This window comes from Siniperca chuatsi, linkage group LG24 (assembly GCF_020085105.1).
Source record: "Siniperca chuatsi isolate FFG_IHB_CAS linkage group LG24, ASM2008510v1, whole genome shotgun sequence".
In the NCBI taxonomy this organism is placed as follows: Eukaryota; Metazoa; Chordata; class Actinopteri; order Centrarchiformes; family Sinipercidae; genus Siniperca; species Siniperca chuatsi.
Window position 1 is genome coordinate 15156443 of NC_058065.1, and position 26755 is coordinate 15183197.

General features: G+C 40.1%; 1 protein-coding gene across 9 annotated transcripts in view; it reads left to right on the plus strand.

Annotated features, from left to right (window-relative positions):
• Nucleotides 1–26755, plus strand: part of LOC122872298 (cilia- and flagella-associated protein 47-like) — a 65969-nt gene that overhangs the window by 12866 nt on the left and 26348 nt on the right. For 5 of the 9 annotated variants that reach the window (XM_044188330.1, XM_044188334.1, XM_044188337.1 and 2 more), the window contains 30 exons: nt 1189–1336; nt 1491–1570; nt 2773–2971; nt 3204–3301; nt 3561–3813; nt 4756–4972; nt 7223–7340; nt 8886–8992; nt 9764–9864; nt 10186–10308; nt 10453–10678; nt 10803–10874; nt 11370–11507; nt 13329–13410; nt 13671–13766; nt 14209–14395; nt 15804–15901; nt 16369–16485; nt 17447–17581; nt 18118–18230; nt 20875–21025; nt 21240–21328; nt 21684–21770; nt 23206–23270; nt 23401–23537; nt 24041–24146; nt 24542–24768; nt 24944–25085; nt 26350–26477; nt 26601–26666. In XM_044188330.1, the coding sequence (XP_044044265.1) occupies nt 1189–1336; nt 1491–1570; nt 2773–2971; nt 3204–3301; nt 3561–3813; nt 4756–4972; nt 7223–7340; nt 8886–8992; nt 9764–9864; nt 10186–10308; nt 10453–10678; nt 10803–10874; nt 11370–11507; nt 13329–13410; nt 13671–13766; nt 14209–14395; nt 15804–15901; nt 16369–16485; nt 17447–17581; nt 18118–18230; nt 20875–21025; nt 21240–21328; nt 21684–21770; nt 23206–23270; nt 23401–23537; nt 24041–24146; nt 24542–24768; nt 24944–25085; nt 26350–26477; nt 26601–26666 (3906 nt within the window). The remainder of the gene's footprint in view (nt 1–1188; nt 1337–1490; nt 1571–2772; nt 2972–3203; nt 3302–3560; nt 3814–4755; nt 4973–7222; nt 7341–8885; nt 8993–9763; nt 9865–10185; nt 10309–10452; nt 10679–10802; nt 10875–11369; nt 11508–13328; nt 13411–13670; nt 13767–14208; nt 14396–15803; nt 15902–16368; nt 16486–17446; nt 17582–18117; nt 18231–20874; nt 21026–21239; nt 21329–21683; nt 21771–23205; nt 23271–23400; nt 23538–24040; nt 24147–24541; nt 24769–24943; nt 25086–26349; nt 26478–26600; nt 26667–26755) is intronic. The other 4 variants (XM_044188332.1, XM_044188335.1, XM_044188331.1 and 1 more) reach the window with 4 other exon arrangements.

Genomic DNA, 26755 nt, shown 5'->3' on the forward strand with positions numbered 1-26755 from the left:
TGTCTTAATAGCAGCGGTTGACTTATCATTGACATCCCTAAAGCTAAATGTTTGTGGAAAGAGGGCGCCCACTGTCAGATACATAATCTATGCGGATGTTTGATCTTCATTTTCTTAGCTGCAGTAAAGCCAGAAAAAGGACCTTTGGATATCTTGACAGATTAAGAAGCGACTCATCATTCAACTGCACAGTGCCTGGTAGACATGGCATGCGAACCAATAACATCTGATAATATACAGTATTGGTCACTTGACACCAAAAATAATAAACATGAGGACGCTCATGTTTGCAGTGTGAAGTGCTTTGAGTGGTCAGAAGACTAGAAAGGCGCTATACAAATACAGTCCATTTACCATTTACCATTAAAAAAAACATGTAGATACATGTAGATTATTAATAACAAAGGGAGCATTACTGGACTTGGAATCATCTTTAACTGACATCATCTTCGAATTGATAAACAGTATCTATGAATAATTTTACAATGTTGGTGATTGTAACTGTATGAAGTGAAAGAAATATTGCACCATACACTTTTCCAATTAATAGTCTGTCCATAGTACTGAACAATACTTATAATTCCATGCAATTTCTGTTGCATTTTTTAGGTTTGCATGGCAGTGCATGATTGTAAATAAAAAATACATACATAATACATTGCAATTATCATTATGCCAATTTACCTCCCATTTATACCTCCAGTAGTCTTGTATTAATGACATTATTAAATGTTATCAATGTTGAAGTGTAAAGTGTTCTGCTTTTGTACAACTCCGGGCGTTGAAAACAGAAAATTTTCTCCTTGGCAGGAGTTGCTCTCAGAAATTTCAAGAGTGGTGTTTGGAGTTATCTCACTCAAACTTAATAGATAAAAGGAATAAAGACTTTTCAGCCAATGTTTTTTTATCGGTTTGACTCTCTCTCAAAGCGCAATGAAAGGTACCAATTTCACCTTTTTCTGTATGATATTTGTATTATTGTTTATTCTGAAATGGCAAATCATTTGATAATTAAATGTCTGGGCGACACACTAGAATGACATTTGTTGATTTCATTCATGATGATACACAAAAAAAGTGGGTGTCAGGCCTTATAATACATGCAATTTTCCAGGTTTTGAGATATCCACCTTTGAGATTACTGTTTCTCTCTTACTGTGGTGTTAATTTCTCCCTCCCTTTTTTCAGTCCCATTTCCAGTTTTACGGGGTCCATGCTGGTTCTCAGCGAGCAATACTGTTCGCTCTGACAAATCGCTCGTCAGCCGCAGCCCGGGTCACCTTCGATCTGTCAGAATACACAGACTTCTCTTTGCAGCTCCCTCATCCCTCAGCAAGTACGTATTTACTCACACAATGCAGCATATCACACAGTTGATATATGGTGATGGGTGGGTAATAAGAAGAAAAGAGGTTTTTTTCATGCAACACAGGACATATTATTATGATTATTTATTAAGATTATTACCGTCTTTGCATTTTTACGAGCAGAGAAGGAGCCAGGTGTGAAAGTTGTCGAGGTCCAGGGCTACCAGACTGTGGACTGTTCCCTTATCTTCTCCCCCACCCAGGTGAGATTTTAACCAAACATCTCCCAGTAGATACAGTATCGTAAGATTGAGTAGACCAAGCACAAATGCACATTTAGCATCTGTGGATTGACTGTTCTCGAAACCCCTCCTCTGAACAGCAATTATCCAATCAAAGCTTAGCAAACCGGTACGAGACACAGCAGATCTGTCAAGCTTTGGATTTTTCTTCTTGCTGAAGTAGCGTGCTTGGGTCTCTAGTAAGAGTGATACTCGATATATAAGAGTTTGTAGAGTTCTGTCTTTTTTTTTGCCTTTTCAAACACCTACTGTACTGGGGTGTGTAACATCATGACTTTAATCAGAATCAGAATCAGAAATACTTTATTGATTCCCAAGGGGAAACTCTTTTGTTACAGCAGCTCACCTTTACGTCAGTGCACACAGGAATAGAAGTACTAGCAAAAAATATAGAAAAAGGAAAGCTAAAAGTTGGAAAAAGTAAGACGAGACGGAGCTACGGCAACAGGCAGCATGCAGGCTGGGGCATGCGCACTAACTTTGACTAAGAAGAGTTTATACTCAGGACGTGAAAGGTGCATGCCGCCACCTACTTTACTGGGGTGTGTAACATCATGACTTTAAGAAGAGTTTATACTCAGGATATCAAATCTGTTTGTTGTGTCTCCTGTCTCCAACAGACATTTAACACCCCACTTCCTTCCCATTTCTACCACCCTGTAGACTGAAAAGGTCTGTCTACATTAATTTGCTAAGAATTTTCACCTTTATCATTGCCTGCGCTTTGGTCGTGCAGGCATGCCACTCGTTATGTAGCGACAAGGGCAGGGAAACACCACTAAATGCAGGTGGCATATGAGGCGGCAATTATGACCTTGAATCTCTAACAGCTGATAATCAGACTGTAGGAGGTTGTAGAGCTGCTGGAGTAAACAATACCTTTTCTTTTTAGATTCAGCCATAAAAAGCCATGTGAAATATGTGTGGTACTGTTTACGTGCCGCACAGAGATATTGATTCAAGTTGGCATAACTGGCATGTGCTGTTTTGCATCCAGAATTGAAATTGAGTTGAAACCATGCCCAACCGGTACGAAAACTTGACAGGCGTAGTAACGGTAACTAGGGGGGACAGGGCTTAGCGTATGGTCGATTACAGATCTTGCGTTTGTATGTTTGTAAAAGGGCTACATTAAAGACAGTCAAGGAAATGTCTTCCTACAGGCAGCCAGTTATGACTTTAACCTGCCACTGATGGTCAACGGAGTGAGATGGCCCACTGCTTCTCTGTCTCCTTTCCCCACCCCGTCCTCCTCTTCCACCTCCTCTTCGCTGGCAGCTGGCAGCAGGAAGCATGTCGTCAAGCCTCATCCCCAGTCTGTCACCATGGCGACACAACCGTCACAGCGTATACAGGCTACAGGTGGGGTCATTAATGTTAAAGTTAAGAGTTGCGTCTGTGTGATTGTGTGTTAGTGAGTGATATCTATATTTTAAAATACAATTTACCAAAAATGTTCTGCTGGAATGAAACTAAAATCACAGATAAAATACTGTTACATTTTATGTGTACATAACAAATTTCTCACATGGTACTAGGTTCACATAGCTAAATGTAATGTTTTCTTTGCCTTTCTATTTTAAAACTGTTTTAGTGCTGAGTGCCCCACTGGAAATGTTCCCTTCCAGCCTACAGTTCTACGTGGAACCTTTGCCACCACAGTTTGATGCTTACACTACGGTATCAACAAGGGTATATCTGCAGCTTCATCATTTTCTTGCCTCTCTCCATTTCCATTTTTTCACTCTACTCCCTTTTCCAAGCTTTCCCTCAACTTTCTTACTGGATCTCTTCCTCCTCTTTTCCCCCTTTTCGTTTTCATTTTCACTTCTACTTGTCATCTTGCAGTATGTACCATCCTACTGAATATCTGACACCACTTTCTGACAAATAAATGATTGCTTGTTTCTTTTTTTCATATCTTCTGTGCTTCTGCTGCCTGTTCTTTTAGTTCCACTCTGTCTCGTGCTCCTCTCCCCCTCAGCAGACAGTTGAGCTGAAAGCAGTGTGTGAAGAGAGTGTGTTTTGGCGTAGGGGGGTCAGGGAGCATGTAAACTGGTGGTTTGACTGCAGTGCAATAGCGGTACCAACAGAGGACAGAAGAGAGGGGAAGATATGTATGGTGGCTCCATCATCAGGCAGTCTGGGGCCAGGCCAGTCCATCTGCTTGGTGGTCAGCATCAGCCCTGAGGCTATCAGAACAGGTGAGAAATGATTGGAAACACACATACACACACATTATGATGGATTACTGTATCTTTCACTGCCTTTCCCTCTCTCACACATAAAGAGTCATGTCATTGTAAACATAATTTTTCTCTTACACACGCTCAGATCACACCATCGCAATTTATATCACATGACCCCTTTCTCCCACACACACACAAATACACGTGTCTGGAGGAAAACTTGATAATGCACAACATATGTCATAGCTTAATAGAGTGTAACATCCCTCAAAATATAATTTCACATGTGCCAGAACTAAGATAAAGTAAAACATAAACTAAATCTAAATTAAAATAATACTCAGTTAAAGAATGTTCTCATGCAGCTTTAAATCATGGAGCCTTAATAATCTTTAGTGATGGACTATAAACGAGGAATTATGTTTCGTGCTGGGACCCGGCCTCTTAAGGCAATACTTAATCTTGTCAAGCTGAGAGCCACCAGAAACAGTTTTGTCCAATAGTTTTAGGAAGAATACTTTACTTTTTCACCTTAAACCCAGTTAGCCATTAAGACATACGACTTCCTTCTGGCTTGAAAGAGCCTTAAATGTTATCCTCTTGGAATACCATATTATAACATTTTTGCCCACAGAACATAGGAGGCTCGCACAGCTTGCCCTGATACATATCGATTTGCACAAGTCCTCGTTCCCCAAATCTCTACAACGGAGGTAGTGAGTGCAAAATAAGCATGACCCATAGGGCTCTATTTTCATGAACTCCGTGGTGTGCCATAGATCGCTGTCAAGTGCGCCCTGCCCAGTGCGCTAGGCGCGTGCCAAACGCACTTTTTGTATTTTTTTGGCCAGGCTTGTCTAGCGCACTTGGGTGCAGCAGATGATGGCTCTTTTTAGTTGAATTCACCACCTTTAGCCTGCACTGACTGACCTGTGATTTGTAATTTGTTTCTCCTAGGGTCTGGAAGAGTGACCAAACTGTCCCTCCCTCTTTACCTGGGAGACGAGAGGATGGGAGGAGAGGAGGAACATCAACCCTACCGAGAACTGTGTATCACTATTACCCTCCAGCTCCCCTGTATCACTATCCACCCCCCTCAAATCCTCCTTTCACCAGTACCCCTGGAAAGCAATGCAACTGCCACACTCACCCTGCTGGCCTTAGGATATCCTAGGTTGGTTTACACACACACACACACACACACACACACACACACACACACACACACACACACACACACACACACACACACACACACACAAACAGTGTTTTCTATTCACCCCAGGCTGAAAACTGTTCCAGTAACAGTTACATTTTATGAATGTCTCACTTTGATTATTTGGATCATGACACATGGACAACTGCTTTGTGATCACAGTTGTAGTCGTCAGCTTATTGGGTAAGCTGAGCAATAACAATGATGGATTTTTATTTTATTTACATTTTTCTAGCTTGTGGCAATTTACCAGCTGTGTTGAGGCATTGGAGCTAAATGACTGCAGAGGAAACACTGCCACACACATAAACTGACCACATTATTCATTTCAGTGGGATTTGTATCATTCAAGCCAGGACTCATTAACTGGCAGTAATGCACTAATGTTGGATTTTGCTTACATTGTAAGCCAATAAGCTAATCCACATTCCTCAGTGGCTTACATTGTTATTCAGATTTCAGTGGACAACAGTCCAGTGCTGCACTATTACAATTCTGGCAGCATTTTCTGACTCACATCCTCCTGACTGAACTGACGAACATAGAGCATGCATAAAGATCTTTATTCTCCTCAAAAAAACATATTTAGGGCACTGATTACACAGTATAATATCCATATAAAACAATAAGAAAATAACTGCTTTGCACCCACAAGCAATGTGCAGAAGGTGGTATGTGTGAACACACTTGTATCCATACAGCTGGACACATTGCATCTAATTGTTCCATGTAAATAATTTCTAGCTTTCACTGTTAATAATACTGTAATTTGATCATTTGATTTAGAAGGATTGCTGTACTATCAAACCAAGCATTATCTGTTACCACTTTTCAACTAGTTACACTAAGCAATGTAAACTACAGTTGTCTAGTGTTTATCATACATTTTCATCTCCACTTTCATCTGCCATTCTTACTTCTTACATTTTCAAGAAACTGGTCTCCATGTAATGAAATCATTTTCTTAACTGAAACAATGAACTAGAAATGTTTCAGTCTGGTTTTCAGGCTTATCATTGTACAGAGGCAGCCATAGTAGTTAAGTTGATGATAATAGGATGAATCTAGATGCCAATAAACTTTAAGTTTTGCATGTACAACTTGATCTGAGTGCTGCTTTTGATACAGTTGATCACCAAATTCTATTAAATAGATTGAGGGAACACATCGGCCTGTCTGGAACTGTTTGTAACTGGTTTTTGCCCCCTATCATTCTGGCAGAGAGTTCTTTTTCTCAATAGATGATCATTTCTCAAAACACTGGGAAATAACTTGAGGGGTTCCTCAAGGATTGATTTCAGGTCCACTCCTTTTTCAATCTATATATGTTACATTAGGAGACACATTTTTTTCCTCTAGCTATGCTGATGACACACAGCTTTATGTGGCTGTGACTCCTGATGACACAGGGCCAGTTGATGCTCTTTTTAGATGTATTTTAGATATTGGTGCCTGGATTGTCATTTTACATTTTACAACTCAACTAGGATAAAACAAGCAAGAAACCTCAGTGTCATCTATGACTCAGAATTAAACTTTAAGGCTCATGTGGGGTATGTCACCGAATCTGCTTTTTATCATCTGAAAAACAAAGTGCTGATTTTTCTTTCTCCGAGCAACACAGACATCTAGCAGGCTCAATTATTGCAAAAAAGCCATAAATCAGTTACAATTCATTCAGAACTCTGCTGCCTGAGTGCTGACTAGGACCAGAAATAAGTTATTGAAGTACAGAGAAATATAAATACAGTTATATTTCCTGGTCAATAATAATAATAAGGACACTTTTTCCACATGTATATATATTTATCTATTTAAACATCTACTTTGGATGAGTTTCAAAGTGTATTCTTGACCTTAGAGACAGCAGTTGATCTAACAATCCCAATCTCTATTAGTAGCTGTACTATAGCTTTCGATCACAGCACATGATCTTCTTCAGCAGATGGAATTTGCTTTGTGTCATGGAATTGTAAATGTTCAAAAATTTCTATTTTTTCAGAGCAGTGTAAGGACTTCTCATCTATGTTGGCTAAAAACTTGAGTTTTGATAAACAAACCTCAAAGTCCATTTAGTAACTTTTCTGGAGCTCTTGATTATGTCACATGTTGATATTATCACCTACCATATCTCATATTCAAATCGAATTTGGATGTTGCATCTATCTGAGATGTTCTTCTTTTACATATCCACTGTCTGTCTTGCAGTGGAACCATGGTATCGGCTGAAGTGGATGAGGTGGAACTGGAGGATGGGACAAAGATACAGCCTGTTTCGGTCGTCTTTCCAGAGGGTAACAACATCCCTGCCCAAAACCAGGATCAGGTACAGTCCTGTACTCATGGAGGACCATCTGACCAAAAACAGATGTTGTTCTTGTTTTCTTTGCCTTAGTGCAGAGTTTTGTGTCATGTGGTCTAGATGCTGTCAATAATTTGTTCAATAATTTGCACTGTATTTGTTTTAATCGCGATTTATGGTATCAGAGATGTTTCCGCCCCATCAAAAAGATATTATCTAGTGGTGTAAAAGTCGCACCTCTACAACTAAAATTAATGAATGCAATTCATCCTTTGAATGTATTCTAACATGTGGATGAGCAGCCAAATTTACATACTACTCTAGATGTAACTGGTTTGAATTTCACTCACAAAGTTGCTGTCTGTAGTTACCATATCTGGCTACATTTGTGCATTTCTCAGGTGATATTCCCTAGTTGGGTTGGGTGATGTCTACCAAATTAGCATATGACGATGTCCACAGTGAAACATTGGGATGGATGGGGGGATTTGAGCCCATTCACAGCCCATCCTCACCTACTCACCTGGTCTTTCTTTACTTTTCCTCCCTATTTGTTATAAGAGTAGTGTGGCTCCTTTAAGGAACAGGGCAGTGCATAGTGAGTGTGTGGGTGAGCGAGAGAGAGAGAGTGACGGTGACTGCACTCAGAGCAGACAGGTGTTGGCGATCGGAGCAGAGGGAAAGGTTAGCAGTGAAGTTGTCTGATGGCAGTAAATGTACAGTGTAGATTACATTTTGCCCATGAATAAACTGCTGTAGCTCCTCAATACCCAAGATGTTCTCGTGTCTTGCTCTTCCCAGATGCTGGGTAAAAGTGAAGGTGGTTAGCCCCGAGGTTAGCATCAACTTTAGCCCTGGAGGAAAACAAAGTCTTCCCTGTGCTTCCCGACCACGGTCTGAAAGCTGCAGCAGGAACGGTTAACACAATGCTTAAGTTACCTCATTAAGCAGATCATATGATTATAAAAATATTTTAAATACTAGTCATAGCGATAAACTACTCTTATTAGCTTTTTACTCGCAAAGCTTTTATTGCACTTTTCAATAACAAGATTTTACTCGCCATTTGGGGGGTGTTAAATCACGATGTTACGATGGTAGAGGGCTCAGTGGTCGATGGCTGACCACTGACGATGGCAATATTCATTAGCCCAACCCTATTGTAGACCGTATTTTTTAAGACTGTATTAATGTACGTCCATACTAAGCCTAAAAAAATTGTTAGGCCTCTATCATGGCTGTATTAATCTGTACATTACTTTTTCCCACACTCTCTCGCTATTTCATTCTGTCATTTACAGTATATTCACACGCTGTCCAGACACCATCATGTCTATATAAATTCCAGTCGCACCATGAGACTGATCAGTTTTTGAAGATCTTGTAGCAGCATGAGCAAAACCTAATTTTGGGTATCCAGATCTGTCACTGAATCCACCTGGTGATCAGATGACACAAACTGGATTAATATGATTAATAAGTGTAACTGATTTTCCTGACTGGTACTTCAACAGAAATACCGTCATGATCTGTGAAATTATCCCACTTTCCCACTCTATCTGCAACCAGAACCAGGATGCCAGTGTGACCTCTCTTATCTGCAGTGTGTCCTTCTGCTCCACCATCCCTCTGTCCCTCTGCACAACTATCACCTTCACTGACCACCTCCATAACAGGTAACTGGTTATTCACTTTTTATTGTCTCTTTGTCTTTTTTCCTACTCTCTTCCTTCATTCTGCTCACAAACCATCCTCAAAAAAGGTAAAATTGCTCTCTCATGTGTCCATTTTACTGCCTTGTATTTTTCTATTGCTCTTCTTCCACCCTCCCTTAATACCTGTATTGCTCAGCTCCACAGAAGATTTGCTGTAACAAGCTTTCTCCCTTGGCTTAGGCACTAGGCATTTGACCTGAACTAAAAGTTGTGTAGTTGCACCTTCACAAGTACAACATTTATTTAAAGGATACATCTGGTGATATCCTATATTTTTTCTTCTTGTCAACAAATCCCATGTGTAGAGCCAAACCCCGTCCTGCTGACAGAAATACTCACAATAGCACCAAATGTGGATTAATCCAAAATATTTCTCAACAAATTTGGTCTGTTTGAACATTTGATAAAAACTATAGCAACCAGCTGTTTTAGGAAAATAGTGAGCCTTTTAAAAAAAAAACAAATAAAATGAAGCTATATATTTGTGAGCTGTTTTAAGATTTACGTCTACAGTAAGAACCAGTAACCCACAGGGTAGGCAAGTCAGAAAGTACTGAGAGACGGACTAACGCATTGTTAGTTTTGGTCTTTTCGTGGGATTTGTTGACAATAACAAAAATGGAGAATATCAACAGCATTATCCTTTAAACCCATACATTTAAAGTTGATTCAATCTACCAACTTGACTTTTTTTCTGTTTTTCTCTTTGACTCTGCCTTCCTCTCCCTCCAGGTTTAAGGTTAAGTTGTGTGCTATCACTGACAACTGTCTGTTGACAGTCTGGCCCTTCATGGCCCTGCACCGCTCTGAGCAACAGATAGTTCTCAAGACTGGTACTGTATAACATACACAAACACATATCCATGACACAATGTACTTATATGGAGCATGGGTAGACTGAAGGTCCAGACCTCATGAAAGTTTTGAAAAACTGGTTATTGGTGGATGGGAATTCAAACTGTGTCAACATTATTTTATAGCTGCAAACTTGTCATCTTTCAGCGAAATTTGCCATTTTGAATACAAGATGTGACACCTGTGTGATTCGTTTTTAACCGAAGAGTTTTTATTTTAATAATCATGCTGCAGCTATGATTATTTACTCAATATTTTTCTCTTAGCATTTGATTGGTTTATGTGTGAATGTCATTTAGGGGCCACAGCTGTTGAGGCGATCCTTCAGCGCTATCACACACCAAGTCCTGCCTCAGGGCCAACTTCCTCCTCCTCCTCATTGTTTGATCACATCAGCTCAACAAGCAAGAACTCAGCCTCAGGTCAGAAAATGAAAAGTACTATTTCATATGTGTGTATGATGTGTTTATGTGTCTGGTTGTAATTGTTTAAGTGTATCTCTAGATTTTGTCTCAGCAGGAGTGTGTTTTTTTGTACAGTTCTGTGTGTGTATCTGTCCTCTTCAGATTCCTTTCCAGACAGTGACAGTGTGAGTGGTCAGGCCAGCAGGGATACAGACATCTCTCCTAACAGAGACACCCCAACCCGTATTGGTGTCCCAGAATTCCCTGCTGCCAACTCAGAGGAAGGACTGTATTACCAGAATGTATTATTGGCTGTGGAGAGGTGGTTTAGCCTCTTTGGGTGGCCGAGTGGACCACATCCTATCTCTGTACCACACACGCTCAGAAGGTATACCCAATAGATTTCCCGATAGTTTAGCTCAAAAGTCATATTTGGAGACTTATTTATGTTAGAGGACTTCCACTTTCAGGGACTTCCTCTAGTATAATGTATGCCTCCTCTCTTCCTCCAGAGTTGAGTCAAAAATTCAAAGGAGTCATTCCAGTGGACGGACTTATCGAGTCAGTCAAAATAAAGACTCCAGGTGTGTATATGAGTGATGTTTTTTCAGTACACACCCTTTGAGCAGAAAGATAAAAATGTTTTTGTAGTTCTCAAATGAGTCATCCTTATGCTGCAAAGTAGTGAAGGCTGACTTAGCTAATGTCATGAAAACATAACATAGAATTGGATGTTTAAATCTAGTCACCAACCATGATGAAACTAGTTAATTGAAAGGGATTGAAAGTGTGCACCTTGAAAGCAGGTTCTGCCTGCTGACTGCTGCTTTTATATGGTAACCTCAAGAATAAGCAGAGGCTCTCATTCAAATAATGTGTGTCTGTTTTTTAAATGGCAGTGGGCAGTCTACTCAGGTTTGTATTCACCATTGATTATGTAGTGAATTAAAATGGGTCAAGGAAAATAGTTCATGATTGTTGAACTGAAGCTTGGGGCATATCATATCAGTTAGGGCACTGATCTGGCTCCAGATGCAAGGGACATAACTGTCTAGTGTTGTTTGTATTGTTGTGTCTAGGTCTGTAGTAGACATGCTTCATCACCTGACTGGAAAAAACATTCCTGGTATACCTCGCTGTCAGACATTTTCCGATGATATTGACCAGCACACCAATCAGCTGCTACAACAGCATGAAGCTATGCTTGCTTTTCTCAGGTAGGCCTTATACACATAGATACAATGCTATAATGCTGCTGATATTGTTTGACTCCTGACTAAGGCCCCTTTCAGACATGCATTTTGTTATGTATATGGGATGGCAATTTTACATGTTGGTCTTGTGTTTGAATAAGTACCTGAGTCACGTTTATGTAAAAGTCACAACAGCAATCTCACACGGTCGGAGCTAGTAACTTTTCTGTAAAGCTACCAACATGGCACATGGCAAAGGTATGAATTGAATGAAAGTAGAAGGTAGGGTGGAAAAAGGAAGTCGTACAACTACATTAATAATCAGACCAGCACTCCCTCCCTATATTTTCAGTTTTCATTCATGCCAACTGCATGGATGAAATTGTAAATATTCAGTAAAACACTTTACATACAGTATTCAGAGTCCCAACTTAATGTCATGTCATTCTATGTAGGGCTGCAGCTATTGATTATTTTAGTAATCGGGTATTCTATCAATTATTCCATCGATTAATCGAGTAATCGGATAAGAAATACTTTTGCTTTATTAAAGAGCAATAGTAAATATGCAAAAGAGAAAATAAGACAGGTCTCTTAAAATAAACAACTAATTGGTTTCCTATTTAGAAAAATCTACATTTGTGTTGCTTAAATTGGATATAGTAGTATTATCTGTCAAAACTAAACCCATTTAGTGCATTTAAGTGCCAAATACGTTCTGGGTTTTAAAGAAAACATGTTCTGAAATGCAAAAACAAACACCTTTTGCTTTAAAAAAGGTATATATACTTACGTTTCAGAACTACACGTTTCATATACCTACTAGCCTTCATATACCTCGTGTCAGGTCCGCTCTGTGGACTGGATGCATAGACTGTAACGTTATGCTTTCTGCTAAGATGCTGAAGCATAGACGTCGTGCTGTTGTGGTAGGCTAGTTCAGTTTTACAACAGACACACTGTACAGAGTTTTCGTGGACGCTTTCTGTCGCTTTCTCTGCCCTGTCTCTTCTCTGCGCCCCTCGCTATTTTCTCTCTCTTCCTCCTCTTTGTAATCCGCGCTGTCAAATCACACCTAAGACTCTCTGAACCGTTTTTGATCACACACAGCATAAGCACATTGTGCAGTAATAATCATCCGTGCAAAACACAGTGCGCTGTATATAGTTATATGGATTAAATAATTTGAATCTAAGATTTTTAGTAATCGAGTTACTCGAGGACTCGTTTCAGCCCTAATTCACTGTTTACTGTTGGAAACAGGCAGCAGAATTTGCTCTCTGATAAATGATAAAATTATTGAGAAAATGTATTAGTGGATTCACTGTGAGAAGAAGTGGCAAGCATCCCTCACACTCACAATGGTCATTCATTTTCTTAACTTAAGGCTTTAACGGCAAAATATGTTCATCATCGCTGATGCAGCCTGTTGGTGACCTGAGAACATGTCTGCTTCCTTGATATCATAACTTTTTAACACTCCGCTGTTCTTAAGCTTGACATTGCTCCCTCTTGCTCAGAAATGATTGCAAATTGCAGATACATTTGCATGTCCTACAGGGCTTCTGCATGCTCATGATTTCATATGGCTAATTGCAGCTTGCATGTTGCAAATTTGGGGGTCAAATATCATCCAAGTATGGTGGCTCTTTGTTTGAATAAATGTTTGAATAAAGCCGTAAGGAACATTTATGTAACAAGCACCTACTATATCGTCTGAATGGCAAAATGCCATTACTTTACCAGATAGATGAAGCCAGCAATGTAACATTTTCTATGTCTGAAAAGGGTTGTAATTACATTTTGGAAACCTTTTCTTTCTGTTCATTGTAATTCTGTTTTCAGGGTGCAGGGAGGCTGCCTTTGTCACATCAGACCAGAGTACTTGCTAGACATGCTGGAGTTCAAACACTGGTGCTCCCTGCAGGTACAGATACACATGTACACACAACAATCTGGTCCTAGACCTACACCATTTAAATCAAATTGCATGTCCTCTAAATCAATTTACTCAAAAATAGTTGCTTTAATGATGCCTCTTTGTTAACAATGGAAAAACCCATCCTGGTCTCATTCATGGTCCCTCTCTTTCACTCACACACAACATATTTAGAGTTTATTGTGCCATATATATATATATATATATATATATATGTGTGTGTGTGTGTGTGTGTCTGTTTCTCTCAGTCAAATGTGGAAGAATATGGTCTGGACTACAGCAGTGTTGACTATGAGTCTCTGAGCAAACGTTCCTGGACTGACGTACTGCTGCAAATATACAAGGTGAAAACCTCTTTCTGGCTCCCTCTGTCTGTTTTTCCCTGTCCTTATCCACAGTATTATATGTATATTTTAAGTCACACTGTGATCTTGCTGAAGTGGACCATAGCTGAGTTTTCTTTAAAATACATTTACATCTTAATTTCACACATCTGTGCAATTAATAGAATGGAGCTGCAATTGACCTCCTTCAATCCCTTGTACTTTTTATACTTCAGCTTTTTTCTATGTATGTCTTTCTGTCCCTTCCAGGCAGTGGTTGTCAGAAGTAATTGATACTTATTGACAGTCAAATAAAGGGTGAATCAAAGGTTGAATGAAAGAGCTTTGACTTGAGAAAGGTTTTTAACTCCTAACAGCTTAATGGAAGCCTGAGCAAATGTAGAGTAGTGCTGAAAAGTGTCAATCTCTTCTTAGTATTAACTATTCCTCTGCACATGCCCAGGTGCTGGTGTTGTGTCGCGTGCCAGAGAGCAGTTTGAACACAACTCTGAACCACGAAGACATAGACGGAATCCTTCCTGTCAGCTTACAGCCAGTGGCCAGTAACATCTATTCATCGTGGGAGCTCCATTTGCTCTCATGGCTCAACATGCACTACCAGAGCATGAGGAAGACTGTGTGGGGTACAGGTAGGACACACAACATGTACACACACGTAGAACTTTTTTTAAGATTGAAAGTTCAAAGGGTTTATTTGTCCCATGCAGTGAAATGCAGGGTGCTAAAAAAATGCTAGCGTGCAATTAATGATTAATGGGCAGAAACCACACTCTGGAACAGCACTTGACAATCGCGAGTGGACTGAGTGTTTTTGTAGTTGTAGTGCTACGTCTTCTTTGGTAAAATGATCAGCTGATTGTGTCACATTAATGTCAGGAGTCACATTCTCCAATTAAACCTTCATTCATATCATATCAATAATTTAAAGTAATCATCTTAATAGTTTTGAATCAGGTCCTTCAGAATTTGGATCAAGCAGCTCATGAAAAATATGGTTTGCAAAATTTCGTATGCTACACCTCACTTGCTATTTCCAAAAAAAACTTTATCAGGGTGTAGGGCTCTACAGCCCTGAGCAGAGCATTCCCTAGACCAGTTGGCGATGCCAGCCAACAGACTTGTCAGACCCCAATCTTGTGCGGATGATAAGGCTATGTGTTCACCTGTATGAGAGGCTGCCTCAGTACCTGTTGCTTTTCACAGCACCAGAGTAGAAGGTCTTTAGAACCCCCAGGGAGACTCTGTCCAAGGTGGTAAAGGCATTGCCTCGCCTAGATGTCTGTGTGTGGACCATGTCAGATTCTCGGTTATGTGGACTCCCAGGTACCTGAAGTGTCCACAAGTGTCCCATAGATTCTCAAGGGTGTGTAGTTGCTCTGCTGATTGGAGAGGTTGTCGTCTTTGCGCCGTTGTGACAGGTCCCCCATCTCATTGTTGCTGATCCAGCCTATCACTAATATATCATCAGCAAATTGGCAGTGAAGTTGGAGTCCTGTTCCTTTAAATGTAAAATAAATATTGTGTAGTCTATCAAATACGTTTTTTCCTTCTTTAGGTGCCAGAGCTCTACAGCATGTCATTAAATTACTGTGTGATGTTAAGAGTCTACAGTATATACTTTTGTAAGAACAGTTTTTCTGTATTTGTCATAATTTCTGAGGCTATTCCCCTTGTCATGTTAAATTATTTAGCAGCATTTGTGATCAAAACAACTACAATTTGTGGATATTCTGTTGAGCCCGTTTTAAACTTTTTAAACTTTTCAGCCACCTCTGTGACAGTTATTCCATTTTCAAGTGGTGTTTCTGTAACTTTTCAAACTTTTTCAACTTTTTTTTTTCATTTAATGTTTTAATATTTTGTGCATTTCATACTTTCTGAATTTAGTTAGACCTTGTGAAAGCATTTCTTTAACACGTGGAACACAATTTAAAATCCTACTGTAAGGCTTGAGGATGGATTTTCTTTCAGTACCTTTTGATGCCTTAATATGTATTATTGATTGATAGGTCATTTCTGCATGGTTATGGTTTGCAGGTAGTGTCCCATCAGCACGCTGGATAGTGAATTTTGACCTGGACTTGACAGATGGACTGGTGCTAGCTGCTGTGCTTGCTGCTTACTGCCCTTACCTGGTCAGTGTGTGTACATGTGTCTGTGAGTGTGTCTGCTAATTTTGTGCAGACCCTCTTCAGTGTGGTTGAGTCAATGAGGGATGGCGGTTAATGTCTGTAAGTGGCACTGTGATGAGGACGCAATTAATCCTGAACAAGATTAGGGGAGCCTCTTATCATGCTAAATGCAATTTTGTGTGTGTGTGTGTGTGTGAGAGAGAGAGAGAGTGCAACTCAATCTGGATTTTTGTTGTGGCGTTTTGCCTGTAAGAGTATGACCAAAATTCCAAAAACATCAAAACCCAAATTTTTGCAAGCCAAAATGTGATTGAAAAATCAAATTTACAGAGCGTATTGCAATAGAGCAATGGATAACAGGCAACCAAGTGGCAGAGAAAGTAGAGAGACCATCCAAACGAAACATGTGGAGTTACAGATAAACCTTGTCATAGTTTTTAAATCCCACTTCCCGCTATGTTTCGAATTAGATCTGCAGCCACTTCCGAAGGATGTACACCACAACTAGCAGCCTGGAGCAGATCCTTCACAACAACATCATAGTGGCCCAGGCCTTAACGGCACTTTGTCTCAACCTTGACGTACAGGTAAATACCATATGGGACCAGAGGGGTGTTTTGTACAGCAAGATTACCAGTTCAACCAGGCTTACTTCAGTAACAGGATTATTTTCAGAAAAAAGGAGTCAGACCTAAGTTAGCATGGAAACGTATTCCTCCAGACTAGCCTGGTCCTGGTCAGGTTAGTTTTCAGGTTTAGCTCCACCTCAAGCTCAACCAGTGTTACAGTCAATCAGCCAAACAGAGTGTTTTCTATAAGGTTCCTTCCTTTGTCAATCCCAAGTATCTACACATTATGTCAGCCCACATGTGTGCTTACAAAAGCAATGGGATAAAATGTAAAAAAGTAACATAAGAATGTTAAAATATAAGAAGTGAAACAGACACTTAGATATACTTTAATTGAAAAGGAAAGGTGGACAGACAACCAATCTAAAGCCATTTGTAAACATTGTTTAATGTCATGTTGCATCTTACACGTCTTGTACATTATCCATCAGTACTTGATAAACATGATAGAAAAAAAAATTACATTACTCTCACTGCACTGGAACCCAGGATGACATGATTACAGCAGAGCGCTGCAACAAACTGAGCTAAAAGAGTTGAGTTCATCTTTGCTTGTGTCAAAGTCTAGGTTCAACATGTTGCCAAAAGTTCTCTTGCTTTGCTTTGCTTTATGGCAGTGGTTTTGTCAGTTTTTGCTTTAATATTGTATTCTTCACATTATGTTTAATATGTGCCGCATCACTGTAAATTGATGTGACCTGTGCTTGATATCACAGTTCTGTGTTTCGAAGTTATGAACATGCAGTTCTTAAACCAGACTTGAATTAGTCCGATCCCATTGGCTTTGAGTCAGCTTTATGAAACAGCTTCAACCTGGCTTAGTTTGTTAGGCTTAGTTTGTTAACCAAGATTTCTGACTTCCTGTTGTGACTATGGACCTGTATGTCCCTGTATCTGAGTGTGTGTGTGGTGTGTTCAGCCAACAGACTTGTCGGACCCCAATCCAGTGCAGATGTTAATGCTGTGTGTTCACCTGTATGAGAGGCTGCCTCAGTACCTGCCACTGCACACCATTACTCTCTCAGGAGGCCTGCACAGCACTTACAGCAAACAGGTAACGCACACACACGCACGCACACACACACACACACACACACACACACACAACACTGACAAAGACACCTTAATAAAACTTTATTGCATGCCTTGTAAATCAAATTTATGAGCACTGTGAGACTGAAACTGGCTTGGATAATAACCTCCTGGACAGATAATGACACAAACACAGATACATACAAATACTGCAACTGGGATCACACAGACACACATTAACAGGATTATAACCACACACATACATTAATAGGATTATAGACACAGCCACACACACACTAACATGATTACAAACACAGACAAATATACATTTGGGTAATGAGCCACATTGTCAGGTTAAGCCGTATTACAAGCCTAACAAAAAAATAGATGTCAGTTTGTGTGTGCTAAGGAAGATGGATTTCATTGTTGTATTGTTTTCTGGCAGCGGCATTTGTCTGTGTGTTTGTGGTTTTGCTCGCCTGTGTTTGCATGCATAAAACCTTTTTCTGTTTGTATTATTTCTATGTGTTTCTGTGTATATTTGTGTGTGTGCTCCAGGTTCGTCTGAAAAGCCCATCCTCTAAGCCTGTCAAATACCAGGCCTTCCTTTTAGGAGAGGATGCTCATCTCTTCTCCCTCCCTGGTGGATCCACTGTCACCATTCCTCCAAAGTATGTTTTTTACCTAGAAAATTAAAATCACTATACACTTTTATTAAACATGCAAACATACGGTGCAAATTCGTACAAAACTTGCTAGAAACTAGGTTTTGTTTGTACAGTATCTTACATCACATAGGATTCTGTAAATACACGTTAACTAAAGTTTAGCACCTGGTGCATTTGCGTCAAAAATCATCCTCCTTCTCAGAGTCATAACTCACTTATTCAGCGTAACTTCCACTTTCCGGGGATATAAATATCTCAATACAAAAAAATAACTTTCCATGATGCAAATATGTCAAAATGTAAATAAATATAGGCTAAAAAAGTGTGACTCAAAATGTAGCCCACAGCTAAAGTCAGTCTTAAAGGTGGGGTGTGCGATACCATGCAAATACCATGATATAGAGTAACGACACAGCAAGTGATATAACTAACATTAGCTAGGTTGTGGGATAGCTTAGTTAGGTTGTGGGTCAGCAAACTGTTGCTACAGTTGCTGCTGGGAAGCTAACAGCCAGAGAAGACGAGACAGTTTCCCAGCCAGCAAACTAGCTCCAGACAGCGATACTCACAACTCTCCTGCTGCTATAGCTAACATCACAACAACAGCATATCTTCGCAAACTAGAAAGTAAGCTGAATGTCCATGGGCAAGTCATTTAAAGTTACCTGACACGCAAATCATGGCTGGAATAGTGTTATGTGGCTCGGTCCTAGCCACTTTGTTTATTTCCCATTTACAGAGACAGGGCTGTGTATAAAGACCGGATTTTTTTTTCAGCACACACAGAATGGACAGTTAGCAGACCGTGAGGAGATATTCGCTGAATTTGACAAAAAACGTGTATTGGATTAGAATCGCATACCCCAGCTTTAAGTGTTTAGTTAGTTTGATAGCATTTTTCCCCTGTGCCTCAGTCTAGGCAAGGCTACTTAAGGTCCAACCAATTAGGCAGACTTTGCGACATTATAAAAATAAAATTAAATGTACTGCCCACTACAGTACTTAAGAATACACTACAACACCAATGATTTCCTAACCCATAATGTTTAAAATGTGTGGATTATTTTAAAGGTACAGTGTGTAGCATTTAGGAGCAGCTGTTGGCAGAAATGGAATATAATATTTATAAGTATGTTTTAATTAGTGTATAATCACCTACAGAGGGAGCGGGTCCCCTTCCACGGAGGCCACCATGTTGCACCGCCATGTTTGTACAGTAGCCCAGAATGGACAAACCATTGACACTGGCTCTAGATAGGGACGTTTGCGGTTTTTTTTTGCGAGTTTTCACAGCCATCGTACTTTCTCCTACACGCTTGGAACAGGAGGATGATGGGAGCGGTATTCAAATGGATGCAAACTGCAATTTCACTGCTAGATGCCACTAAATCCTACACACTGGACCTTTCAGGGATTTTTAAATTCATATCATATTTAACTCTGAAATAACAGGCTTAAAATTACTGTGTGCTGGTTAAAGGTTAGTCTTGAAATAGAACAGTTTTTGCTGACCCTCTACTTAGTCTCAGGCTCATATGGACTTGATTTTGTATTGGGGGTGGTTCTGGGGTGGTGTTGACAGCCCTGTCTGTATTTATGTGCATTAGGGCTGGACAATAATATTATATTGCATATTGCTTTATGTGGTCTTAATTTAGTCCCCATGAGTGCTATTGTCTTCAAATCATGTCATGGTCTTTAAAGAGACTTTTAGATCTCTTGCAGTTTGTCTTAAAGTCTTAAAACCTTCATAAAGTAAAGTAATTACAGACTATACTTTACTGCCATATTAATGTGTATGTACAGTATGCTACATCTTTTTATGGTGATGATGGAACCAAACCTGCCAACACTCAGCGACAGAAGGTCGAAGAAATCTTACGAGGATGATTTTATACTTGAGCAAGCTATCTAGTATTACATTATGCACATAACTGGATCAGGATTCAGACTCAAATCGCCTTGCTTTGGGTGACTAATTTGCATTCATTCCATTTTAATCTAAGAACTAAATTTTTATGCAATGCACTAAAATTATCTGCTCAGGACACATATATAATGAAGTGTTTACAGGTTTATTTTTCCAGGTTAAAGCATAAATAATATTAGGGGGGGGAAGTCTTATGCAATAAAATTGTTATTATGAAACATTGGTGCATGCCTTTGTAGTGTGCATCAACAATAAATACTTTACTAAAACTGGTATCGTTAGTGAAGAAGTGCTGCCTTTGCATCTGTACTTCCAAAATAACTTTTTTGGGCAGACTTGTGCCCTGCAAAGAAAAGAAAAAACCCTCTTCAACTTATTCAGCTCAGAGTCCAAATGGTTGTAAATTTAGTTTTGCCTTGAGACTTTATCTAATTAAAATGTACCAGTTTTGCTCTCAAGTGAGGTCTCTATAAAAATAGCCCATATTCCATTTTGAATCCCTAGCTTTACTCTCAGAATGTTGTCTTTAAGGACAATGCCATTATGCACAAACATAGTATTAAAATTCTGCTGATGCATTACTATCATATCCTGAAAATGGGAGGTTGTACAACAAATTAACTGAGTTGTAAAAGCACTGTGGAGTGCATTCTGGTTCCTGTAGAACAGAGGCTGAACTATCAGATAATGTGCTGATGGCTGTGGTGACTTTCACAGGGCGAGCACTGAACTGACCGTCCAGTTCAACTGCTCCTTCATGCAGCCCATGGAGGCAGTCCTTCTGCTCATCTCCAGCTCTCCTTTTGGCCTGTACGGTACCACTCTCGCCTTCAATCTGAAGACCCACGTTAGTCACATCACACCCACAGTGAGTATAATTAAGTAAAGGAGTGGACTGACTGTCTCGCTACACTTATACACTTACTGCCTCACTTACTGATTTGTTGATAGCTTGCTAACCGTCTGACTGAATCGCTACTCACTAGCATGCTGTGTTTAACACAAAAGACAGTGGTTGGCTACAGGTGTTGGCCGATGATAACTAGATGACAGAGTGTCTGCTTCCTACTGTCTCTCCTTAGAACACTGTCAAGTGCAAGTCTCCATGCTACCAGCTGAAAGTAATCCAGGTGCCCATAACTAACCCTTTCAACAAAGAAGCTATGTTTAGGTATGTGTCTGTGTCCATGTACACGTGCATGTATGCAATTTGTGATTATTAAGAATCCCCTCTTGACATAAAGGTGAAAGTTTTAAAGGGTCTGTGCACCCAAAGTACAAAAAAAACATATTTTCCACCTAGTAGAATCTAGTTATCCAGATAGCTTTGGTTTTATTTAGATAACTGGCAGATACTTAGCACAATGGAGGTGAATTCAATTTTGTTTGCAGTGCTTACTGCGCTGAAATATTATATTAAAAAAATTAAACAGCAGTGTGGCTTTCCAAGTTCCAGTACAGAATGTTTTTTGTGTATTGCTGAATTCAAACCTCTCTGCTTTATGTGTATGTGCGTGTGTGTTTAGGGTGGTGCTGGTGGAGTCTTTGTTCAACCCACTGGAGCCTGAGAAGAAAAAACACAACCTTGTTCAACAGGCCTCCTCCAAAGCCAAGTAACACATGCACTGTTCACAACACTCAGCAGAGACAGCTAATACACTCACACACAATCAAAGACACATACTGTATTGTGGCAGTTTCTCCTGCCCAAACTTTTTCTATCTATTTTCTTGTGCACCAGCCAGGGTTTAACTTGACAAACGTCATTGTGTCACAAAGGATGTATGTCACAACCTCGAAAATGACACATAAATATTCAGTGCAAGACGTTGATAAGAATGCCCATACAGAACTTTTCATTAATAAAATGTTTTAACAACAAAGAATAAGCCAAGCAGGACGTAGTTCGGAATTCGAAAAGCTTTCCATTATCGTTGTCTTTGGATAACAAACATTTTGATTCAATTCATTTCCTTAATCACAAACCAAACAAAAGTGTCCAGCAAGAGCTCACTTAGAGTTTGCACAAAAACACACAGTTCATCAGAGCTCAGTTCAAAATACAGCAAACAAAAATAGTTAATCTAAAACACCTTTTGATATAATTCAGTACTCACGGTGTGAGGAATAACAACGTGAACGTAGTGCAGTTTAGTCAGTCAGTCAAGAAAGTTTGTCAGTTGGTCAACGGCCGCCTCCAGCGCTCCAGAACTTTTCCACATTAGGAATCCTCCCGACTCGTAAAGGTGTCCATAAGCTTGCGTTGATTTAGCTAAGCTAGATTTAGCTAGGTTTTAAACTTACTCAGGTGTACGCACACTATTGCAATTTTTCAGGCTATTTGGAGAACCAAACTGTCTCTTCTGATTTCTCTGTCTGCTGGCATAGGATTGTCGCGCCGGTGACTCTTCCTGACGTCACTTAAGTTCGACCTGGTGGCCGGCAGTAGCATTCAATGTACCAGGGTGCAGTATCTTCCTGGAAACTGGAGTCTGGCAACCTCACGGTTTTTTGCATTCCGTTTTTTGTACAGAATAAAGAAAACAAGATTTAACATGTTAATTAGTGAACTTTAGAAGTGCTGGTATGCAGATTTTTGTTACCTTTGGACAGAGCCAGGCTAGCTGTTTCTCCCTGTTTCCAGTCTTAAGCAGACTTCCTAAGTTAGCTACACATAAAAGCAGAATTAGACATAAAATGATCTGTATACAGTTGTTTTAGAATAACTTAATTAAAAGAGCTTGATTGGTTTAAAAAAAAGGGGTGTTCCTCCTGCTTCCCCTGCTTCAGAAGGTGAAGTAAAGTATGAGGTTGTTCCTCAGGAGAATACTGGGTTGTCATTAAGAATAGCTGGTTAGTATGCATCTCTCTCCACCTGAGACGTCTTCAAAGCCAAACATTCCAGCTACTCCTCCTAATCAGGAATTGACTTTGAGGATTTGAAGTAGGACTGAGGTCATCTGTCGTTCACCTGAATCAGGTTATATAGGCTGATATGCATATACTTGGAATCATTATGACTTTCTTTCCTCCTCATCCCTTTTTTAGTATAGAGAAGATGACTTCAGATGAGAGCTGTGGGGAGGAAATGGAAGGGAAATGCTCAGCTCTCAGTAAGTATGAACACACAAATGCACACATGCTCTGTGCTGCTTTAATTACTGTTTATGCATGTGTGTGAATGCTGTGCCTTTATTCATGTCAGCTTGGTTGTGGTCTATATACGTTTGTTTGTGCGCCCAGATGGTGAAGGCAGTGAGTTCCTGAGTGCAGTGAGGAGTGTCTGTCTGAAGCCAGGCCAAGCAGACACTCTCAGCATCCACTACCTGCCCTTCTGCCCAGGCACCAAGTATTGCTCTGTGCTGCTAGTTTGCCCTCAGGTCAGTGTCTGTGTGTCTGAGTTGTCTGTCAATCAGCTGAAATAGTTTTTTTTTTTTAATAATTGACTATTAACTCCATTTTTTAAATTGCAGACAGCTGTGAACACTTACTGAAGAGAAGTTTCTAATTGCTCAGGCTGTAAAGAAAATCTACAGTGCATACTAAATTAAATTAGAATGAATTTAATAAAAATCTTTATCCTGAAGTGTGTGTGCAAGTATATATGCTAATTGTGTGTATGTCAGTGCAATTTGATGCTGACAGCACTTTTATACATATACATATATAGACATATTCTTTTTTTTCATATGTTCATAAATATTGTTATTGCAAAAATACTTTGCAATATCATGATTTTTATTTTAGGGCCATATCGCCAACCCTAGCCAGTCAAATCTATAGATTTTCTTTTCTTTCTATAGGGTCTCCAAACATTACCAGCCAGTGTGTAAAGTGACCCTCATTTATTCACAACCATGTCTGTCTCTGTGTGTCCCTCTAGGTGGGAGATATGATCTATATGGTAAAGGCCACAGCAGAATTGCCTCTTCCTTCCCCTCTCACTGCCAAGCCCAGTTCTAACATAATCTCCATCCCCAACAACTCTGGTAGGAAACCTGTCATTCAAATGTTGCTCATAAAGCATTTTTGGGAATCATAGCACAATCTGAGTGAAACTAAACGTTATTTACTGTAGCTATTTTTCCATTAACCAGATATTATGAACATCACTCACCGTGACAGGACACTAACATTAATATCTGAATCATCATCATCATTTGAAGGCGGCCCGATTGTCTAAAACACGAAGCGCCCAGGGTGCATTAGCAGTGCGCTGACTGCCTATAGAAAACAATTGGGAAAAGATGTCTCTTACTGCAAAAAGCGCGCTCTGTCTGTTTACAGCTTAATATTTGCTCTTTAGCTGTATCGCCTTAATATGACGTTGTGTATTTATAGTGAATCAAATAATATCAATACTGATGTTTTTCCCCAACAATAGACCCAGCTGGATGTGTATCAGTACTAAGCTTATGCTGCAAGGTGGGGCAGGTGTGTGAGGAGGTGCTGCGTGTGCCGCTGATCAATATGGCCTGGGAGCAAGCTCTGGCCATCTGGGGTCAGCACAGCATGAGTGCCGATGAACACAGGAGGCGGATGCTGACACACACCTTGCATAGCAGCACCGTGAGGGCAACCACAGCTGCACGCAAGCTGTTCAAACAACAGGTACACACACATACACACTCTGGAAAAGCAGATCTTTGGATATACAGTAGGAAGTTGTGTATGGTTGGTTGGTGGCCTGGCAGGAATGCAGTGGAGATTCCACATGAGTATTGTGAGATGTTTTCCCTGTTGTCCATATTTGACTTGTCCCTCTTCTTCTCTTGTCTCCTGTTAGGCCCAACTGTTGGGAGGTGTTAACCACAGTAAAGGGGTAGAATACAGTGTGGAAGTTTCTTTGCCACAATACTTTGCTTTACCCAGTACTGTTACAATACCTATAAAAGAAGGCACCAACTTACCATGGGAGAATCCTGCAGGTACACACACATACTTACACATAAATACCTGAATTCCAGTATAACCAGGTCATACCTAATTTCTTCTTAGCACAGGTGGAGAAGTTACTTTGTGTATCATTGATGAAGCAGCATTCACCAACATTTAGCTTCTAATTCAGTGTCATATAACCCTTTTTGACCAAATAGTTTAGGTGCAATGGAACCAAAGGAAACAAAACTAGGAAATAAAAGTCCCTTTTGTGCATTCCTGTGTTTCCATTGCAACTGAAGAACTGTGACGATCAGGAAAATTAGACCAATGACCGATTTTAAACGATGGCGGTGTTAAGGAGCAATTTTAACACACAAGGAAACATAAATGGAGAGTATTCACTGTTGCATGAATGATGTGTGATTAGATGTAATGAATTAATAAAAAAGAGACTCAAACTCCCAGAACGCATGTCTCACAATGAAATATTCCGCAAATCAAGTTGTATTTCTGTTGTTCACTCACTTTACTATTATCTTCGCTCCCTCTCTCTCATTCACTCACTAGCTCTCTTGACCGCCTCTCCCTCCAAATGGCTATTGACTTGAATGAAAATTGCTCGCAGAGAGAGGTTTTCTACCTTCCACGTTTATTTCCTAGTTGTGCAGCCCACTGCACATGTGCATTAGTGTTTCTCCAGCTGCCCCCCCTGCGCGTTTCCTCTCGGCCCACAGGCTTTACATTGGGATGAAAGTTTTACAACTATAAAACCTTCATGGATTAAAAATGCATAATGCAGAGAATAATAATTGACCTTGTTTACAGTTGGAGGTGTCCTGTCAAAAGTTGTATGGACGTCTCTTTAATATTGGTGGTCTATAGGAAAATGCTTTTTGAGCTGCAGGGGATTTTTTTGTTGCAGTACTGCAAGTGGCCACTGGGACAAATTGGCAGCAAGGCTGATAGGCATCCATGATTAATAGTAGCGACACCCAGTACTTCTGTTATTAGAAGCTGTGGGGTCTGTGTTTGACAGATCAGCAACATTCTGCCCTACAAACTCCACCCCGATAGTTGCCTAACCACTGGAAAGTACTAACCTTGGGGAAGAGCCTTTTTTGATACTTGGAACTAGATAAAGTTCCTGAGTTCCGCAAAAGGTCCTCGATCCCCTTAGAAATGTTCCTGTGACTGAAATGCCCTTGTAGCTTCACTCATGTTCATGTCATTTACTTATGTAACTGTCAACACTTTTCCTTTAACTGTTCCCCTCCTCCCCTCCCTGGATCGTCCCTTCCTTCTGTTCAATAGATTGTGGCTGTGTGGACATCCCATTATTGTTCCAGGCAGACTCCGTGGGGCAATTTACATGTCAGGTGGTCCTGAGGTCCTGGTGTGATACCAGGGTCTATGTGCTCGAGGCCCTGGTTACTTCACAGGTAGATATCAGCTATCGGAGCTTAGAAAACCTGTAAATGGTATATTTAGTAAATTCTGAATTGCTTGTTGGTTCATGTGGTTTATGGTTAATGTTACCAAAACTATCCCATTTGTGACCACAGGGCGGATCCGTCCACTTGCACTTCAATTCGCCTGCTCACCGGTCAGTCACTCAAGACATACCACTGGTGAGGGGCAAGAGAAAATCTATTAATCAGTCTGTGTGTGTGCTGCTTATTAAGGGCCAACCTAAAAGCATTTTATTAATTATGAATGA